At 35.8% G+C, this 14132-nt stretch overlaps 1 protein-coding gene across 4 annotated transcripts in view; it reads left to right on the forward strand.

Annotated features, from left to right (window-relative positions):
• Positions 1-14132, forward strand: part of HBS1L (HBS1 like translational GTPase) — a 55949-nt gene that overhangs the window by 16942 nt on the left and 24875 nt on the right. Inside the window, exon 1 of one of the 4 annotated variants that reach the window (XM_030489417.1) lies at positions 5284-5309. The exons of 2 other annotated variants lie outside the window; for them this stretch is intronic. Coding sequence is in view for 1 of the 2 variants with exons in the window: in XM_030489415.1 (XP_030345275.1) it covers positions 5399-5438 (40 nt within the window). In the remaining variant the exon portion in view is untranslated. Of the gene's footprint in view, positions 1-5283; positions 5310-5344; positions 5439-14132 lie in introns of those variants that run through there. One more of the 4 variants, XM_030489415.1, reaches the window with a different exon arrangement.

The following is a 14132-nucleotide window of genomic DNA, read 5'->3' on the forward strand; positions in this document are numbered from 1 at the left end:
ACCATTTAAAAATATAGCAGTTACTGATGAAAAGGAGCTTGAATGCTAACAGGAAATGCATGTAAAAATTCAGAAATGAAGTTAAAAGGTAATTACAGTGATTAGGCTAGATGTCTTTCACTACAAATACTGTTGTTCCTTCCCTGTAAAATTTGTGTTATTAATACCTACTTTATCTCTGTACAGTCTTCTGGACATGTTTCTGCGGTATCTTGTGGTTTGGTTTTTTATTCTGTATGGTTCAGTATTGTTATAAAACATCATAGTTGCACAGTCTAGTGTATTATGGCACGTATATGCCAACAGAAATGCCACACACCCACTTCTTGTGTGCTTCTATTTGCACCTGAACTGGTTTGTTCTTGGGTGACAAAATACCCCTTTTTCATCATTTTGGCTTCTGTATTCTTTCATAAACCTTTACATTTTGGTCTTTAGGGTGGACAATTAACAAATGCTTAAAATACCAGGTTCCTCCCTTCTGTTATACTTCTGACACTTGAAATGGCCGTTAAACTCAAAACTTACTCTACTGTCAGAATGCCTCTTAGAAATTCATGCTTAAAATGTGAAAAGTTTGGAAAACTTCGTGAATTTCATATGGAAAACACCTGTGCCTACAGAAGCTGTGATGCCCAATCGGCAGAGACGTGGAAGAGCTTTGACTGATTGTTGCTTTGGTTCTTCTGTATTTTTACTGCATATAAAAGCCTAGATGGAAATTTTATATCTAATTAATTCCAAAATATGAGTTGAAGTTGTTTTAGGTACTCCCCAAAACTTCCTATTTGAGTCCTTGTTGCCACTTTCTGTGGTTTTATCATCATACTTTCCTATTTTTGATGTTCTTGTCTTCCCTATTGCTGACCCACATCAACAGGAAAATTACTATCTTTGCTTGTCAACCAGGCAAGATGGTGAAGCTGCATATACACCAAGTGCTATGCTCAAGTTGAAAAAAAGAGCAATGCTGATTTTAAATCATTTTTCAAGGCAAAATTGTGATTTGAATTTTATGCTTTTAACGCTATTTCTCTGATAAAATGTGTATACAAACAAATAGTTGTAAGGTTGTGGATGCTACCTCTGTGCTTCCAGGTAGTACTGTAAATGTGGAGTGTCTACTCTTTCATTGCATCAAGGAAGAGGAAAACATTAAGCAGTGAACTTGAGTCCACGCACTTTCTTCTCTGAAGTCACAATAGAGTGAAATGCACTGGTTCAGACTGGCAAATGAACTTTTCCTGGCATTCACCTGCATCTGATAAATCTTGGAAAGCTTATTTAAAACTACAGGTTATATATTACTATAGTAATTTCTTCTTCTAAACACAGATATGCAGGTTTTTCTAAATCAGTTTGTGCTTCTGAATGATTTTGCTAATGAACAAACAGAGCCTCCAGTGCTATGTTTCACATCACAGCTATACATAGGTTGTTATTTTCCAGATACAGGTCTCCCTTATTTAGATTATGGCAGTGTTCAACCTCCATTTTTTCTAGACTTAATTAAACAAGTTAATCTTTGATAACTCTGGAATTCGGGTATGTTTGACTGGCGCCAGAGGAGGTCATAGGAAAATGTGGAATAAAGGAATTTTCAGAGTAATAATACATAAATAAGCAGGTGTAGATAAGTAATGCAGGTAATGTAAAACATGCTGCAATTAGAAAAAAGGGAAGCTTATTTATATAAGCGAATACATTTCTTACACTGCAGGGTGGGGCAGTTTTTATAAACTTTTCCTGAATTTTAATGCAGAACAGATTTATTTTTTTTTAGTGTATTTTATGCTTCTCCAAATGTATGTTATTATGTATGTCAAGCAGCTTATAGTTACCTTGCTTACTTCAGCTTGGCCGGTATCTGTACTTCTTGCAACAGTTTCCCTGATTAAATACAATTAGATCTTACTAGTAGGATTTTATATCAGTTAGCTGTTGAAAGCCCTACTGCTAGCTTAATCATCTGGTTAATGTTAGATTCACTAAATCGCTAATAATGTCCATTGTTACTGGTGGCATCCGTAATGTGTTTCTTATGGAATGATGCCTTTCTCATGTATAATCGGTTGTAGCCAAGTGTTAGTATGAACAGAATGGTGTATAGTGGTGGTCCAGGAAAATTGCCTTCATGGCTTTTCAGATAGCTTAAGATTTGTCTCTAAAATTGTAGTAACATACGTGAACTTGTTTGCCTTCTTTATCTGGTAATACGTTTTTAATATTGCTGAAGTTGTGGACTGCAGATAAATTAAGTATGCTTGATCAGCCTACTGCATTGATGCAGCTGGAGTTTGTTTTGCAAGTTAGATTCAGAGATCTTTAGCAGTTTCACACCTAGGTTTGAAAGTTTCTTTGTCTGTAAATGTGTTGCCACTAACACATTTGAGTAACAAAGAATGCTGAAGCTTTTCTTTCTCCATATTCTTCATATTTTTTAATAACCTTTTGTTCCTCTGCATTTCTGCCCTTCCTTAAATGTACTCTTCATATGAACAGGGCAAGATAGCAGTGTGCAAGCTAATTGTATTTATTTAGGGAATGAGCAGGGTGCCTTCGATTAGAATTGCAGCAGTAAAGTAGATGTTGGAGCTTGTTGATATTACAGAGAAGACAAAAAGAATTTTACAGAAACAAACTAGAAGAAAGTTATGTGTCAATAAAATATGCCTTAGTAGTTTCAAACTGCTTTATCTAACAGCCTGCACGTCAAGCCATGTTTTCAAAATGTGGCCATCTTCTATGGATGTATTTAGTGATTACCTGTCTTTTTGTAAAGACAGCTGCTATTGAGTAGATTTGTGTGTGATCTGTTGAACTTCTATCTGTGTAGCACTGAGGACAAAACGGAGATTGTACCTTTTTTTTGTTTTTTTCTTCCCCCAAATGGCAGGAGTTGCTTGAGTTGAGGAGGTACATACAGAAAGAAGTCCTTAACAGCACCTGAATATCTGGAAAGTGCGCCAGTGGGAGCTGCTAGTGGCGATGTAGCTAGCTGTATCAGAAAAGCTGAGCTTTGAATCCCAGTAGTAAGGTAGAATAAAATGCTGGTTCCCTAGAATAATTATGACCAGTGAAGGTTTTTTCCAGTAGAGAGCACTCACGGGTGGAATAACACATCTTCATATACCCCATTATTGTGGACGTGGTACCAAAACCGGATAGATAAGAATGTAACCAGACTAAGCTTCATTTCCCTTTGTTTCTCTTCTGATTTTCCACTATGAGTGGAAAATAGCAATAAGGAGAGGAGTAAGACTATGGATGATGATGGGAAGATGTTCAGTTTTTAAGTAAGTGGTATCCAATATAAAAAAATAGGGAGATTACACTGCTAAGTAATAGCACATTGTAAAATGTAATCTTTAGTATTTAATTGGTAGGTTGCGAGCATGTTTTAGAAATGTCTTGTTTGATGGTGCACCTACAGCCTTTGGTTTCATGATGTAAGAACACAGTGAAAGCAAAATTCAGCTAGGAGCAGGAAATCTTAAGTATTTTTCTCATGGTGTTACCTTTCAAATTTGACGTTGAATGTCTACAGAATACTCAAACTGCGTCATCTACATAAAAATAATTTCTAAATCTCATTTCTTTTTAATTATCTTAGGCTGAATCAAATATAAGAAAAAGTGTTAAAACTTTAAGTAGTGTTTCTGAAATTTCTATTGAAGAATTGTGATCCTGCAATTATTTTTTATTTTTTTTATTTTTTTAAAAAGCTACATAATATTTTGTAGTTTAGGAATAATAGAAAATTGCACTAATGACAAAACATTACACCGTAATCTAAAATTGGGGAACAGTTAAGGAGGAGAAGAGCAGGTAGTTGATCAATATTAGTCTCTAATCTGGAGAAGGAAAAAAAAAAAAAGTAAAACTAGCACCGTGTTAATTATTTTACTTGGTTCTGATAAGTGTGTGTGTTCAGCTTCATTATTTTACATTTAGTCCTATTAAAATGAGTACGGTAAAAGGTGTATGTTCACTCAGCAAATTTCCTTTGAACAGATTGTGTGAAATGTTTAACTTTACGTAATTTATATGTGCAAAGGAGAACAATGCATTTTTAATGTCTTTTGTTTCCAATTTCTCCTCTCTTAACATTTGTTCTTTCTGATACATTAAAAATGGTAAAAATCTGAACATGTTTAATATTTTTTTTCTCTTCAAAGTAATTGTTCAGGTGGCCTTTAAATGTATGCATTAAACTGTTTAAGATTCACAGCTTTTTAAAATAGACTCAGTTAATGTATCATTTAACTTTTTATAAGATTATACATTTCCAGTAGCTGCTTAAGTTTTGGGTATTAAGAGACTGGTTGGAATAGCAAAAGAGGTAGGATTTTCAAGCTAGAGTACCTACCTCCAGGCTCATCTTCATTGTGGGCCTGCCTTCCAGCATCATTATTTCCATTCTGGTGAATACTGTCAGCTTTTTCCTTGTCAGTTTCCTTGATTTATTTAAATTGCTCATGTTCAGGAAACACAGACACTACATGTTGTTCTTGACAATTCGGAAAATGTGTCTAATTTCTTTGGTCAAAATAGTATCTTTTAATGATTTTTATTTTGGGATTTATAATACCACAATAGTTTTTATGATATTATTTGTTGGCAACAACTTTTTGTTTGTGTTTTGTATTTAATTGTAGTTTTCAATATACAGAGTTGGAGTACTCTTTGGTGCTCCAAACTTGTATTATATTAATATTTACTATTTTAATATAGTACGTTAAAATATTAATTATATTAATTATATTTTTATAATAATATGCTTCATGTGGAAAAAGTTCTGTAACTTAATTTGTCTTTGTACCTTAGTATCTTCAATAGCAATTTTCTGTCTTAATGGAAGCCGAGCGATGAACTGAAGCAGTTCTTGTTGAGTTCAAGTCTCCGCAATGGTTATGGACTAAGAATTTAAATAGCATTTAAGTATTTGTATCAAAAATGAAGGCTTGGTTGGTTATAGTAAGGAGTTTGTACCTAGTTTTACCAGATCCCGGAGAAGTGCCCTGACTACTGGTTTGGGAAGATGTCTCCACCTCTTGAGTGGGAGGTGGTGGGCATGGCAGGGATGATCAAGAAGTCAGTTTTGTTGCAATGCAAAGTAAAACTCTTGAAATATGAACTGTTCCACATAATGTGCTTCCATTTTTTCAATCCCCTTTCTGTTGGCAGTCCCATACCACCATTTTCTACCATCTTTAATGAAATTCTAATGCATACTGTCATTTCCCTTCATCTTCGTTATAGGTAAAGCTTTCAAAATTGGAGCCTTTGGCCGACTTTTTGTAAAATATGTAAGTAGAGTATGTCTATCTTTTGTCTTTTTAAGGAAAAAAACACAAACTAAACGGGGACATCTCTGAGGATTTGCTATTTAATTACCATGACCTTGCAAGCAGAAATACAAAAATCAGTGTCAGTCAGTGAGTCTGTCTCCCTTGACTCATGAACAATTCCTAGTTTTTGTTATTAAATGCATTTGTGTTTCAATTTACAGTAAGGGTGTGTGTCTACATAGTGTTTTCAATAATTGCTGTACTGCTGGACCTTGATTTCCCCCCTACCCCCCTTTTTAAACTATTCTCAATCTGTTGAACATTTCTGATTCTTTGAAACCACGTCACACATAAGTCCCTAAACTGCTTTTTCAATAGCCAATAAATTCTTGATAAATGATTAGGTTATTGTTTTGGTCCTCTGAAGCCACAAATCTTCCACTCTGAAACATGCTCTATGCTGTGACACTGCGATCTGCTCTGCCATCCTTGAAATCATGGAGGGGCATTGAGTGAATGTATTTTTCTTACACATGACTAACTTTGCAGAGAAATAAAAAAGTGAATGTGCGGACTCAGGTTTTTGATATGCTTTTCTTATTCACTTTTCTTATATTTGAACTTCTGTTTCATACGGAACTAATTTTGATGCATAAACAGAAGTTGTGGATCAGGAAAGCTTTCTTTTGTAAAATGCCTTGCAGTCCTGCAGTAGATAAGCAGAAAGATACTTGTGTAGATAATGTCAAAGGCGTGATGTTGTTTCTGAATTACCTGTATGATGTGCAGGGAAATAGCACCATCCTCTGGCATTATAGTATTAGTTAAGAATTAAACATGAAATTGCTGTCTGTTATTTTTGGACATTCAATATAATTGTAATAGAATGTACATATTGTACTTTCAGTTTTACATACTCATTTTGGGCCAAGGTTTTAACAGAAATTCTGATAATTTGCATGGACTCTGTGTATTCTGTTCAATGAAGTGACTGGCTAAACGGGCTATCTTTTTACAGTTATCTTGCCCATAGTGCTGACTCTGCTCTTTACATGACCATTTATGGCAGGAAATTGCACTTCAGAAATACCAGACCGAGCTTTTTCTGAATCTCCGTGAAAGACAATTCACAGTCATTTAGGAAAAATTCGTTGAATTAGAGAATACCACCAACGACTTGCTGTTGTATATGTGTGGGAGAGTAAAGGTGCTGTTACAGAACAACTGCAAATGTCTAACAAATTATTTTTACAGCAGATTGTAGCTTTAGTTGTGGATTGAGAGAGGCATCATTGGCATTGCTAGAGTGCAAAGCGATACACCTCCCATGAAATAAAGTTTCATTAGCTGCAGGATGAGTTGTGCTAAATCACAATTATGTGAAGGGCTGGATTTTAGTCCATTTAAGCATAAGCAGTAGGCATGAGAAATACTGTAGGGACAGTCTTTAAAAAAAACTTTGTGGATGAGAACGTCACTGTTTTGATTGTTGTGAATTCCTATTGGACCTTTACCTGTTTACGTATCAGAAACATCAAAAGAAAGCAGCTGATGTTTGTGTAATCTCTAGAATAAAACAGACACCCTCTCCAGTCCGCCTTTCGCTACAGCAGATCTCCGTTTTTTCACACGGGAGGTGTAGGCTTAGTGAAACTGGAAATCTTAAAGAGTTTTACTGTAGTGACAGTGCCTTTCTTTCCCTTAATATATTAACTGTGAATGTAAACTAGATCAATTATCTGTGTTTCTGGAAAGACTGTACTAATGATCTGCGTACATATAGATCTGTGTACAAATAGCTGAACATTTTTTGTCCTTTGCTGACTGCTGTATTCTATATCATTTGGCTTCAGTTGAGGGGGAAATGTTGACAGCAAGAGGAATGGTGAGAGTGCAGAAACCTTTGCTGAATTCCAGACAGGAAAGAAAATGTGTTGTTGCCCTGTTATAACACATTCCACCCCATCCACTTCAGCCTAATCTAATGTTAATGTCTGCGTCCTTCTCATCATCTAATTTATTTAGTCATGTTAAATTTTTCTTTTGTTTAATTCCTGGTTTTGCCATAAACACATTTCCTCATGTCATTCTGAGTTTTCATTGCAGTTTATTTTTTTCCACTTTATCGTTCCAAATCCCTGATCAAGCCGTTCTCAGTTTCCTACCAATTTACTATTATATCGACCGTGATTATTTTCCGTGTTCACTTTTTTCCACCCATAATTTGTGTTCATTTTCAGTTCTGATCTTCCCATGTTCGTGTTTAGCTCTGCATGTAACTTCGCTCTGAGTATGCAATCTCTTACTTTATCCCTCTCCTTAGACAGAGTTTTTCTCCAAGTTAGGTTGTTAACAATATTGTCAGTATTTTCATGGTCACTGTAGCTTTTATTTCATCTTCTCTGTTTTATTGATTTTCATTCTTCTAGTCCTCGTCTGTCCTTGATAACCTGCTTGTCTTACTAATTGCCAATGCTCACTATACCCACCGTTTTTGTTACTTTTTATGATTATCTGAGGCAGATTCATGCCTCCAGTTAGTAAGCTGTGGTAGGAAACTGTGGAGACCCCAGGAGAGGTGGGATTTGCTTTTAGGTGACACAGCTGAGTCCAGCCTAGTCAAAAATAGCCACAGCAGCTACATACTGAGTGTTGATGAAATATGTTGGGGATTTAGTTGTTAAAACTTAAGTCATAGGAGCATGTGCAGAAGGTAAAACGATCACTTGAAGGATTTAATTTATGCAAATAGTATTTTCTTCAGGTGTCATTTTTGAAAATAAACAATTCTGTGTGATCTTTTTTCTTCCAGTTTCCTTGTTCTCCCTGTAAAAAGTCAACCTCCGGCAGGTACCTCACTTGAACAAACTAACTTTTGGGTTAAGGAGTTTAATGAACCGAAAGTTGGAAGCGTTGAAAGTACAGCCTGAGCAATGAGAAGTGCCAGCTGACTGTAACAGGCAGGGCTGCCAGCCCTTCTGACTGTGCCTGCTATGCCCATGCAGTTGTTGCAGCTGCCATGTAGTGAAACAGTTTCTGGAACTTCAGTCTTGAGGGTAGCAAGTTATTGTGCTGTTTGTGTGTTGTAGGCCACAAAGAATTGGCCTATGTAGACAAGCCAAGAAAGTTGGGGCTGCTCAGCCTGTAGAAGAGAAGGCTGCATGGTGACCTCATAGCAGCCTTCCGATACCTGAAGGGGGTACAGGGATGCTGGAGAGAGACTCTTTATCAGGGAATGTAGCGGTAGGACAAGGGGTAATATTAAGTTTAAACTTCAACAGGGGAAGTTCAGGTTGGATATAAGGAAGAAGTTCTTTACTGTGAGGGTGGTGAGGCACTGGAATGGGTTGCCCAAAGAAGTCGTAAATGCTTCATCCCTGGCAGTGTTCAAGGCCAGGTTGGACAGAGCCTTGGGTGACATGGTCTAGTGTGAGGTGTGTGTCCCTGCCCATGGCAGGGGGGTTGGAACTAGATGATCTTAAGGCCCTTTCCAACCCTAACTATTCTATGATTCTATGTTGGAGATCCCTCAACAGCCTGCTGTATCCGTGCTACCTCCTGCTATATCAAACCTTAAAAACAAAACAAAATTCTTGCAGTCAGGTGCAAATAGACGTTTTTATTTTCAGCATTTTTCAGTGAAAATGCCTACTGCCCAGTTTCATGGGAAAAAAAAAAAAAGTCATATTCACCATCTGAAACTTTGCAGAAAAGGTGATACTTATAACAACAAGACAAAGTTACCTGGAAAGCCCCTGACTGTGGTTTCTATTAGGAAATAACCTTTCTTTTAAAAAGAAAAAGTTCAGAGTTCTTGTTTGGAGAAATGTTTTCAGTAGCATCTTTAGAATGGCTGTGTCTTAGTACTAGGGGACGACTTAGCAAGTTGCATTTTCTATTTTCTATTTGGACTGTTGCATTATTTTCATAAGTTCTTTGGATGTTCGGGAGCATCCATTTGTATATTGCAATTCGTAGTAATATAACGGCATGCGTTTTCCAAAATGGGTATTTTGAACTGATATAATTTAAATACTGAAGTAATGTTTTACTTTAATTTTTTTTCACATGGCATTTTTATTAGAACTAGGTGACGTTTCTATTATCAGAGGCCCTCCTTGGAGGGCTGCTTTCTAGGAGCATAGAAGTTTGGGAGCGACTTTTCTAAATAATTTAATTTTTCCTTTCCCAGATACTTCATATTGCTTTATATATTTGCATAATAAAGGATTTTTGTATGTTGAGCTTACTTCTCACGCGTGCAGCAGACTTTGTCACTGATCTGTTACATCCAAAGAAATTTAAGGGATGGGCTACAGGGATGAGTGCACAGCAAATTACATGCAGATGGAATGGCTTAAAGGTTAGCTAACTATGTAAGTTTAGGAAACCTGGGATCTTCTAAGTTCAGTAGTTGTGTTATGTGCTGGTGGGACATGGTTGAGAGTCCTGGACTTCTGATATTGTTCCCAGCACTATCATATGTTGGTAATACTAATACTCAGAATCACTGTCACTGAAGATCCAGTGTGCTCTGTGGCAGACTTCACTAAACTGCACTGCAGGTTGCTCCCGTGTCCTGTAGCATTTTGTAGAATTTATGAGTGTCAAATAGTTCAGTTGAATTATTAAAAATATATGTATTTATATATGTATTTATGTATTTATATATATATTTATATATATAATATATATAAATATATATAATATATAAATACATATTTATGTATTTTTATATATATGTATATATGTATTTTTAATAATTCATCTCTTGAATTTGACAAACTTTTATATTTCCTTGTGTTACTGTTTTTTCCTATGTGTTATGAAATTTGATGGGAGAAAAATACAATTCTACTGTTTTTAAGGCAAGTGAAAGGTTTTCATTAAAGGCTGGAAGCCTTAGTTTTAAATCATAGCACAGCTTATAGGAAGGGTAATGTTGTCTTGATAGAGGCCTCAGTTATTAAATCTTTTCAGACAGAACCGTCTCTTCTATGCTTCTGTGTCACTAATACGCTCAGTAGTTGCACTGCCAGTAGTGTATGCAAAAAAAATAATTTTTTTATCAGTGAGTCACAAAACATGCTCGGAACAAGCTCATGACATGGTGCACAAAAACAGTGCACTGTCTTTTTCATTTCATGCAATTGGTGGCTGTTGCTGTATAATCGTTAGACAAGAGGTGCAAGTGGCTTGCTTGTGGTTATATAGAAAGTCTGTGGCAGAGTAAAGGATGCAAATTGTATCTGCTAACTCAGAAAGCATGGCATTAGATGCGTATTTTTCCATGGCAGTGCTGGTTTAGACAGTGGTAGGAGGATCCTGCTTAAGTGAATTAATTCTTTCTGTTTAGTGTCAGTAACATCTAGGCTTTCTAGCCCCATTCAAAATTGAAATAGTGCGCAGCTCTCTTTAAGTGCTCATACCATTTTTGAAAACAGAAGAATCCATATAAAGCAAGTAAAAATTTCAAAAGCATGTAAATGACTTAAAGCTTTAAAGAAAAGAAATTGCAATCTGGCCACAGTTAATTACTATAGAATTCCCTTGGAGGTGCCTTCCTTTGCCAGTGCTGTTACACCGTTAGTAGTAGTTTCGTGTGGGCTTGCCATCTGAAAAAACATGGACTCAAGACATGCTTAACATTGACATTCTTTGTTCCTTGTTTCTCAAGCTGAATTCAGGCAGATTAAAAACTCTGGTTCATCTTATCAGAAGCAGGCTTCTCTGTGCAGCGGTGTAGCTGAGCTTATAGTTTCAGTGCCATTATATTTTACTTACTCTTCTTCCTTGAGGGGAAGACAAATGGGTAGGAGAAGCCCCTGTGTATAGGAATCGAAAATGCTGGCATTACTATCATTAAAAAGGTGTGACCATCTGAACAAAGCCAGTGTGGATTTAAATACTCATTGCTAGTATGCATTTATCCAAATATACCAATATCCCTGTTTCACTTTGTGCCAACATGTCTTTTTTGAGATGGTGATTGTTTAACAGACTCCTGTTGTTTTTATGTACCTCTAAACGATCTGGGAACAGAGTAAATGGATAATCAACTCTTCCAAGTACTGAAACAGCTTCCATACCTCCTACAGATTTAAAACCCAATTTTTATCTTCCTTTCAATGTAAGTATATAAATGAAGAAAAACTGAAAAAAGAACTTCAAGCCTATTATGTATGATAAAGAAGCCAAAATAATATTTTGATTTGTTTATTTAAATCTTCCACAGGTACTCTTTACGACCAATTTTACCAAGGAAATCTAGGGAGTTGCTTACAGTAAAGGAAGATTGCTGACTATATCCATGCAGTTACTCAATTCCGGGTTGAGCACCCGGAGAGACTGTTTTAATTTTTAAAAACTGTCACTATGTTTTACTTGCTTCCTGCATATATGTGTCTGTGTCCTGTTTATCAGTCTGCAAATACTTTATTATTGTGAGATTTTGGGGTTGTACTTCTAATAACCTTGAAGAATAATAATAAAAGGAAAAAAACTGTGAATGTCAAGTTATTGCACACTGCTGTAGTTGTACTAGAGTAATGGCAGTGCAGATCTGTCCCCTTTGTTGTTAGGCTCCTCCTAATTGAATACTGAGACAAAGTGCATCAGGGCATGTTTTGTTTTTAAATAGTGTTTCACTTCTTGCTAGAGTATGCTTTAATCGAGGTACTCCGATGTCAGTGCAGTCTGAACTCCAAATACCTGTCTGAAAACTGCTTTGCTTAAAATAGGCTAGAAGTTTTGTTCTTTAAATACTCTGAATTGTGAGAACTATCATGCTGATGAGCCTTTACATTTTTGTAATTTATGAAGGTATACTTTCTTCTTTCATGGATGGAAAATTTCTTTGATTTTCCTAGTGTTAAGTTAGTGAATTGCCAGAATTTTTATGGAGTGTCCTCTTCAATAAAATTTGCTCTGCAGTTTGACAGCATTGGCCAATTGGTGCATTTACTTGCATGTGATCCACTCTTATTTTTACTTTTTGCAATGCTAGAATAGTGAAATGTAGCAAGGAGGCATTGAGTTTATGGAAGATGTATCTGTCTGTTTCTGTATGTACTCTTGATTTAGGAAATGTATTGTTGTTCCTTGGGTATGTGTTTAAGAACGTCCAAATAGCAGTAGGCATGAAGAACTCTACGAGTCTGTTCTTGGCAAAAAATTGTATATCCTTTATATCCTTTCTCTTCAGAGGTTAATTTTCCTCAGAGCTGCTCTTGTCCTAATCAGATGGGGATTACTGCTTGTACACTTTTTATAGTCTTCTGGTGCACTTCAGTTGCTGTAGGATACTCTGCTTGTTTCGTAAGGAGTCTTTTAAGAATTGTATCAGCATTGTTCATTGACTTCCTTTTAGTTCCAAGGTGCAGTTTAAGGATTTGCGTATGATCTGTTAAGTGCTGAATAGCTTTTGCTTTGCCTGCTAAAGCAGATAAGAATTATCATGCAGTTTTCTCCCATGCCCCATAGATTAGATAGTAAAGTATGCTCCTTTCCCAGCCTTGTGTCCTTTGTAATGAAGCCCATGATTATTAATCTTTAATGGTGCCTGCAGTGCACAAAAGACGGACTTGGTCTTTATCTCAGATGTGCTGCTTGATTTTGTTGTCCATTGAAGTCAGAAAATGAAATTTGATGCTTCTGTCAGTGGTGTTACTAATAATTCTTGGCATCTATTTGAATGCCACAATTCCAGGATTATCTTCCATGATTTCGTTTGCCTTTATAGGATTCTGGTCTGCTTCCTCACTTCACCTATGCTGACGTATTAGTGCTTTATAAAAATAAATAAATAAAAGCCCCCACCCAGAATGTCAGTGCTGTTGATGGACAATTACTTTACTTTCTCGTGCTTTTTGTTGTTTTATTTTTGTATCTTCTTTCAGCTTTTAGTGTTTCCTAATGTCTAGTTTAAAATTTCTGTGTTTTCTATGTCAAATACTTGGTTTGTTGAATGTATTTTGTGTCCTTGTACATTTAACTTTGGATCAGTGTCAAACACTCCAATGTATTTGTACAGAGTAAAGCTTAATCTCTAAATTGATTAAAAGAAGATGTTTTTTGTAAAACCTTTTGACACTTGATTTTGGATCATACATAGCAAATATTGGTAATAGATTGCAAGCCGTTTTCCAGTTATGTGATTTGAACTGTTATCTTGGTTTCTTTCAAATAATCTCGTTTCAATTCCATTTTTTGTAATTATTAGTTACTAGCGGCCTGATTTCAAACATGGTGTTTTCTGAGAATTAATGTAATTAATTTTTCAAATTACGTGTGAAGCATTCATGTTTAACTGGCAGTTGAAAGTGGTGGCTGCTTGAAAATTGTTAAATTGAAGTGGAAAAAGACATACCAAGTTGGTAACAAAAGTCATGTAACTTTACTGTAACTCAAGTGATTAACTGCTTACTAAAAAAGATGTTGTAGGTGGTCTATGTAGGAGCTTGAAGATGAAACAAAAATCTTTGTGCTTAACTATAGTCCTTGTCCAGTGATCTGAGAATTTTTATTTGGAATCTTTACTATTTGTCAGTTACATAATTTGATTATTGTAAACCATGATTTGTACTGGTGCATTTATTTCTCTTACTGTTTTTCCTTACTTACAGTGCACGTGGTATGCAATTATTAATAATGTGTATACAGACTATTTGTTCCAGAGATCTCCAGGTGGTATATAAATAAAATGAGTATCAGCAGATAAGGCAAATGAGGGAGATGAAGACAGAGTCTTATGTTAAATAAGAATGTCTTAATCTGTAGTGTCATTGTTTACAAAAAGTTCCACAACAGCTTTTCTGGTATGCTGTCTATTATAGATATGTC

This window comes from Strigops habroptila, chromosome 6 (genome assembly GCF_004027225.2).
Source record: "Strigops habroptila isolate Jane chromosome 6, bStrHab1.2.pri, whole genome shotgun sequence".
Taxonomy (NCBI): domain Eukaryota; kingdom Metazoa; phylum Chordata; class Aves; order Psittaciformes; family Psittacidae; genus Strigops; species Strigops habroptila.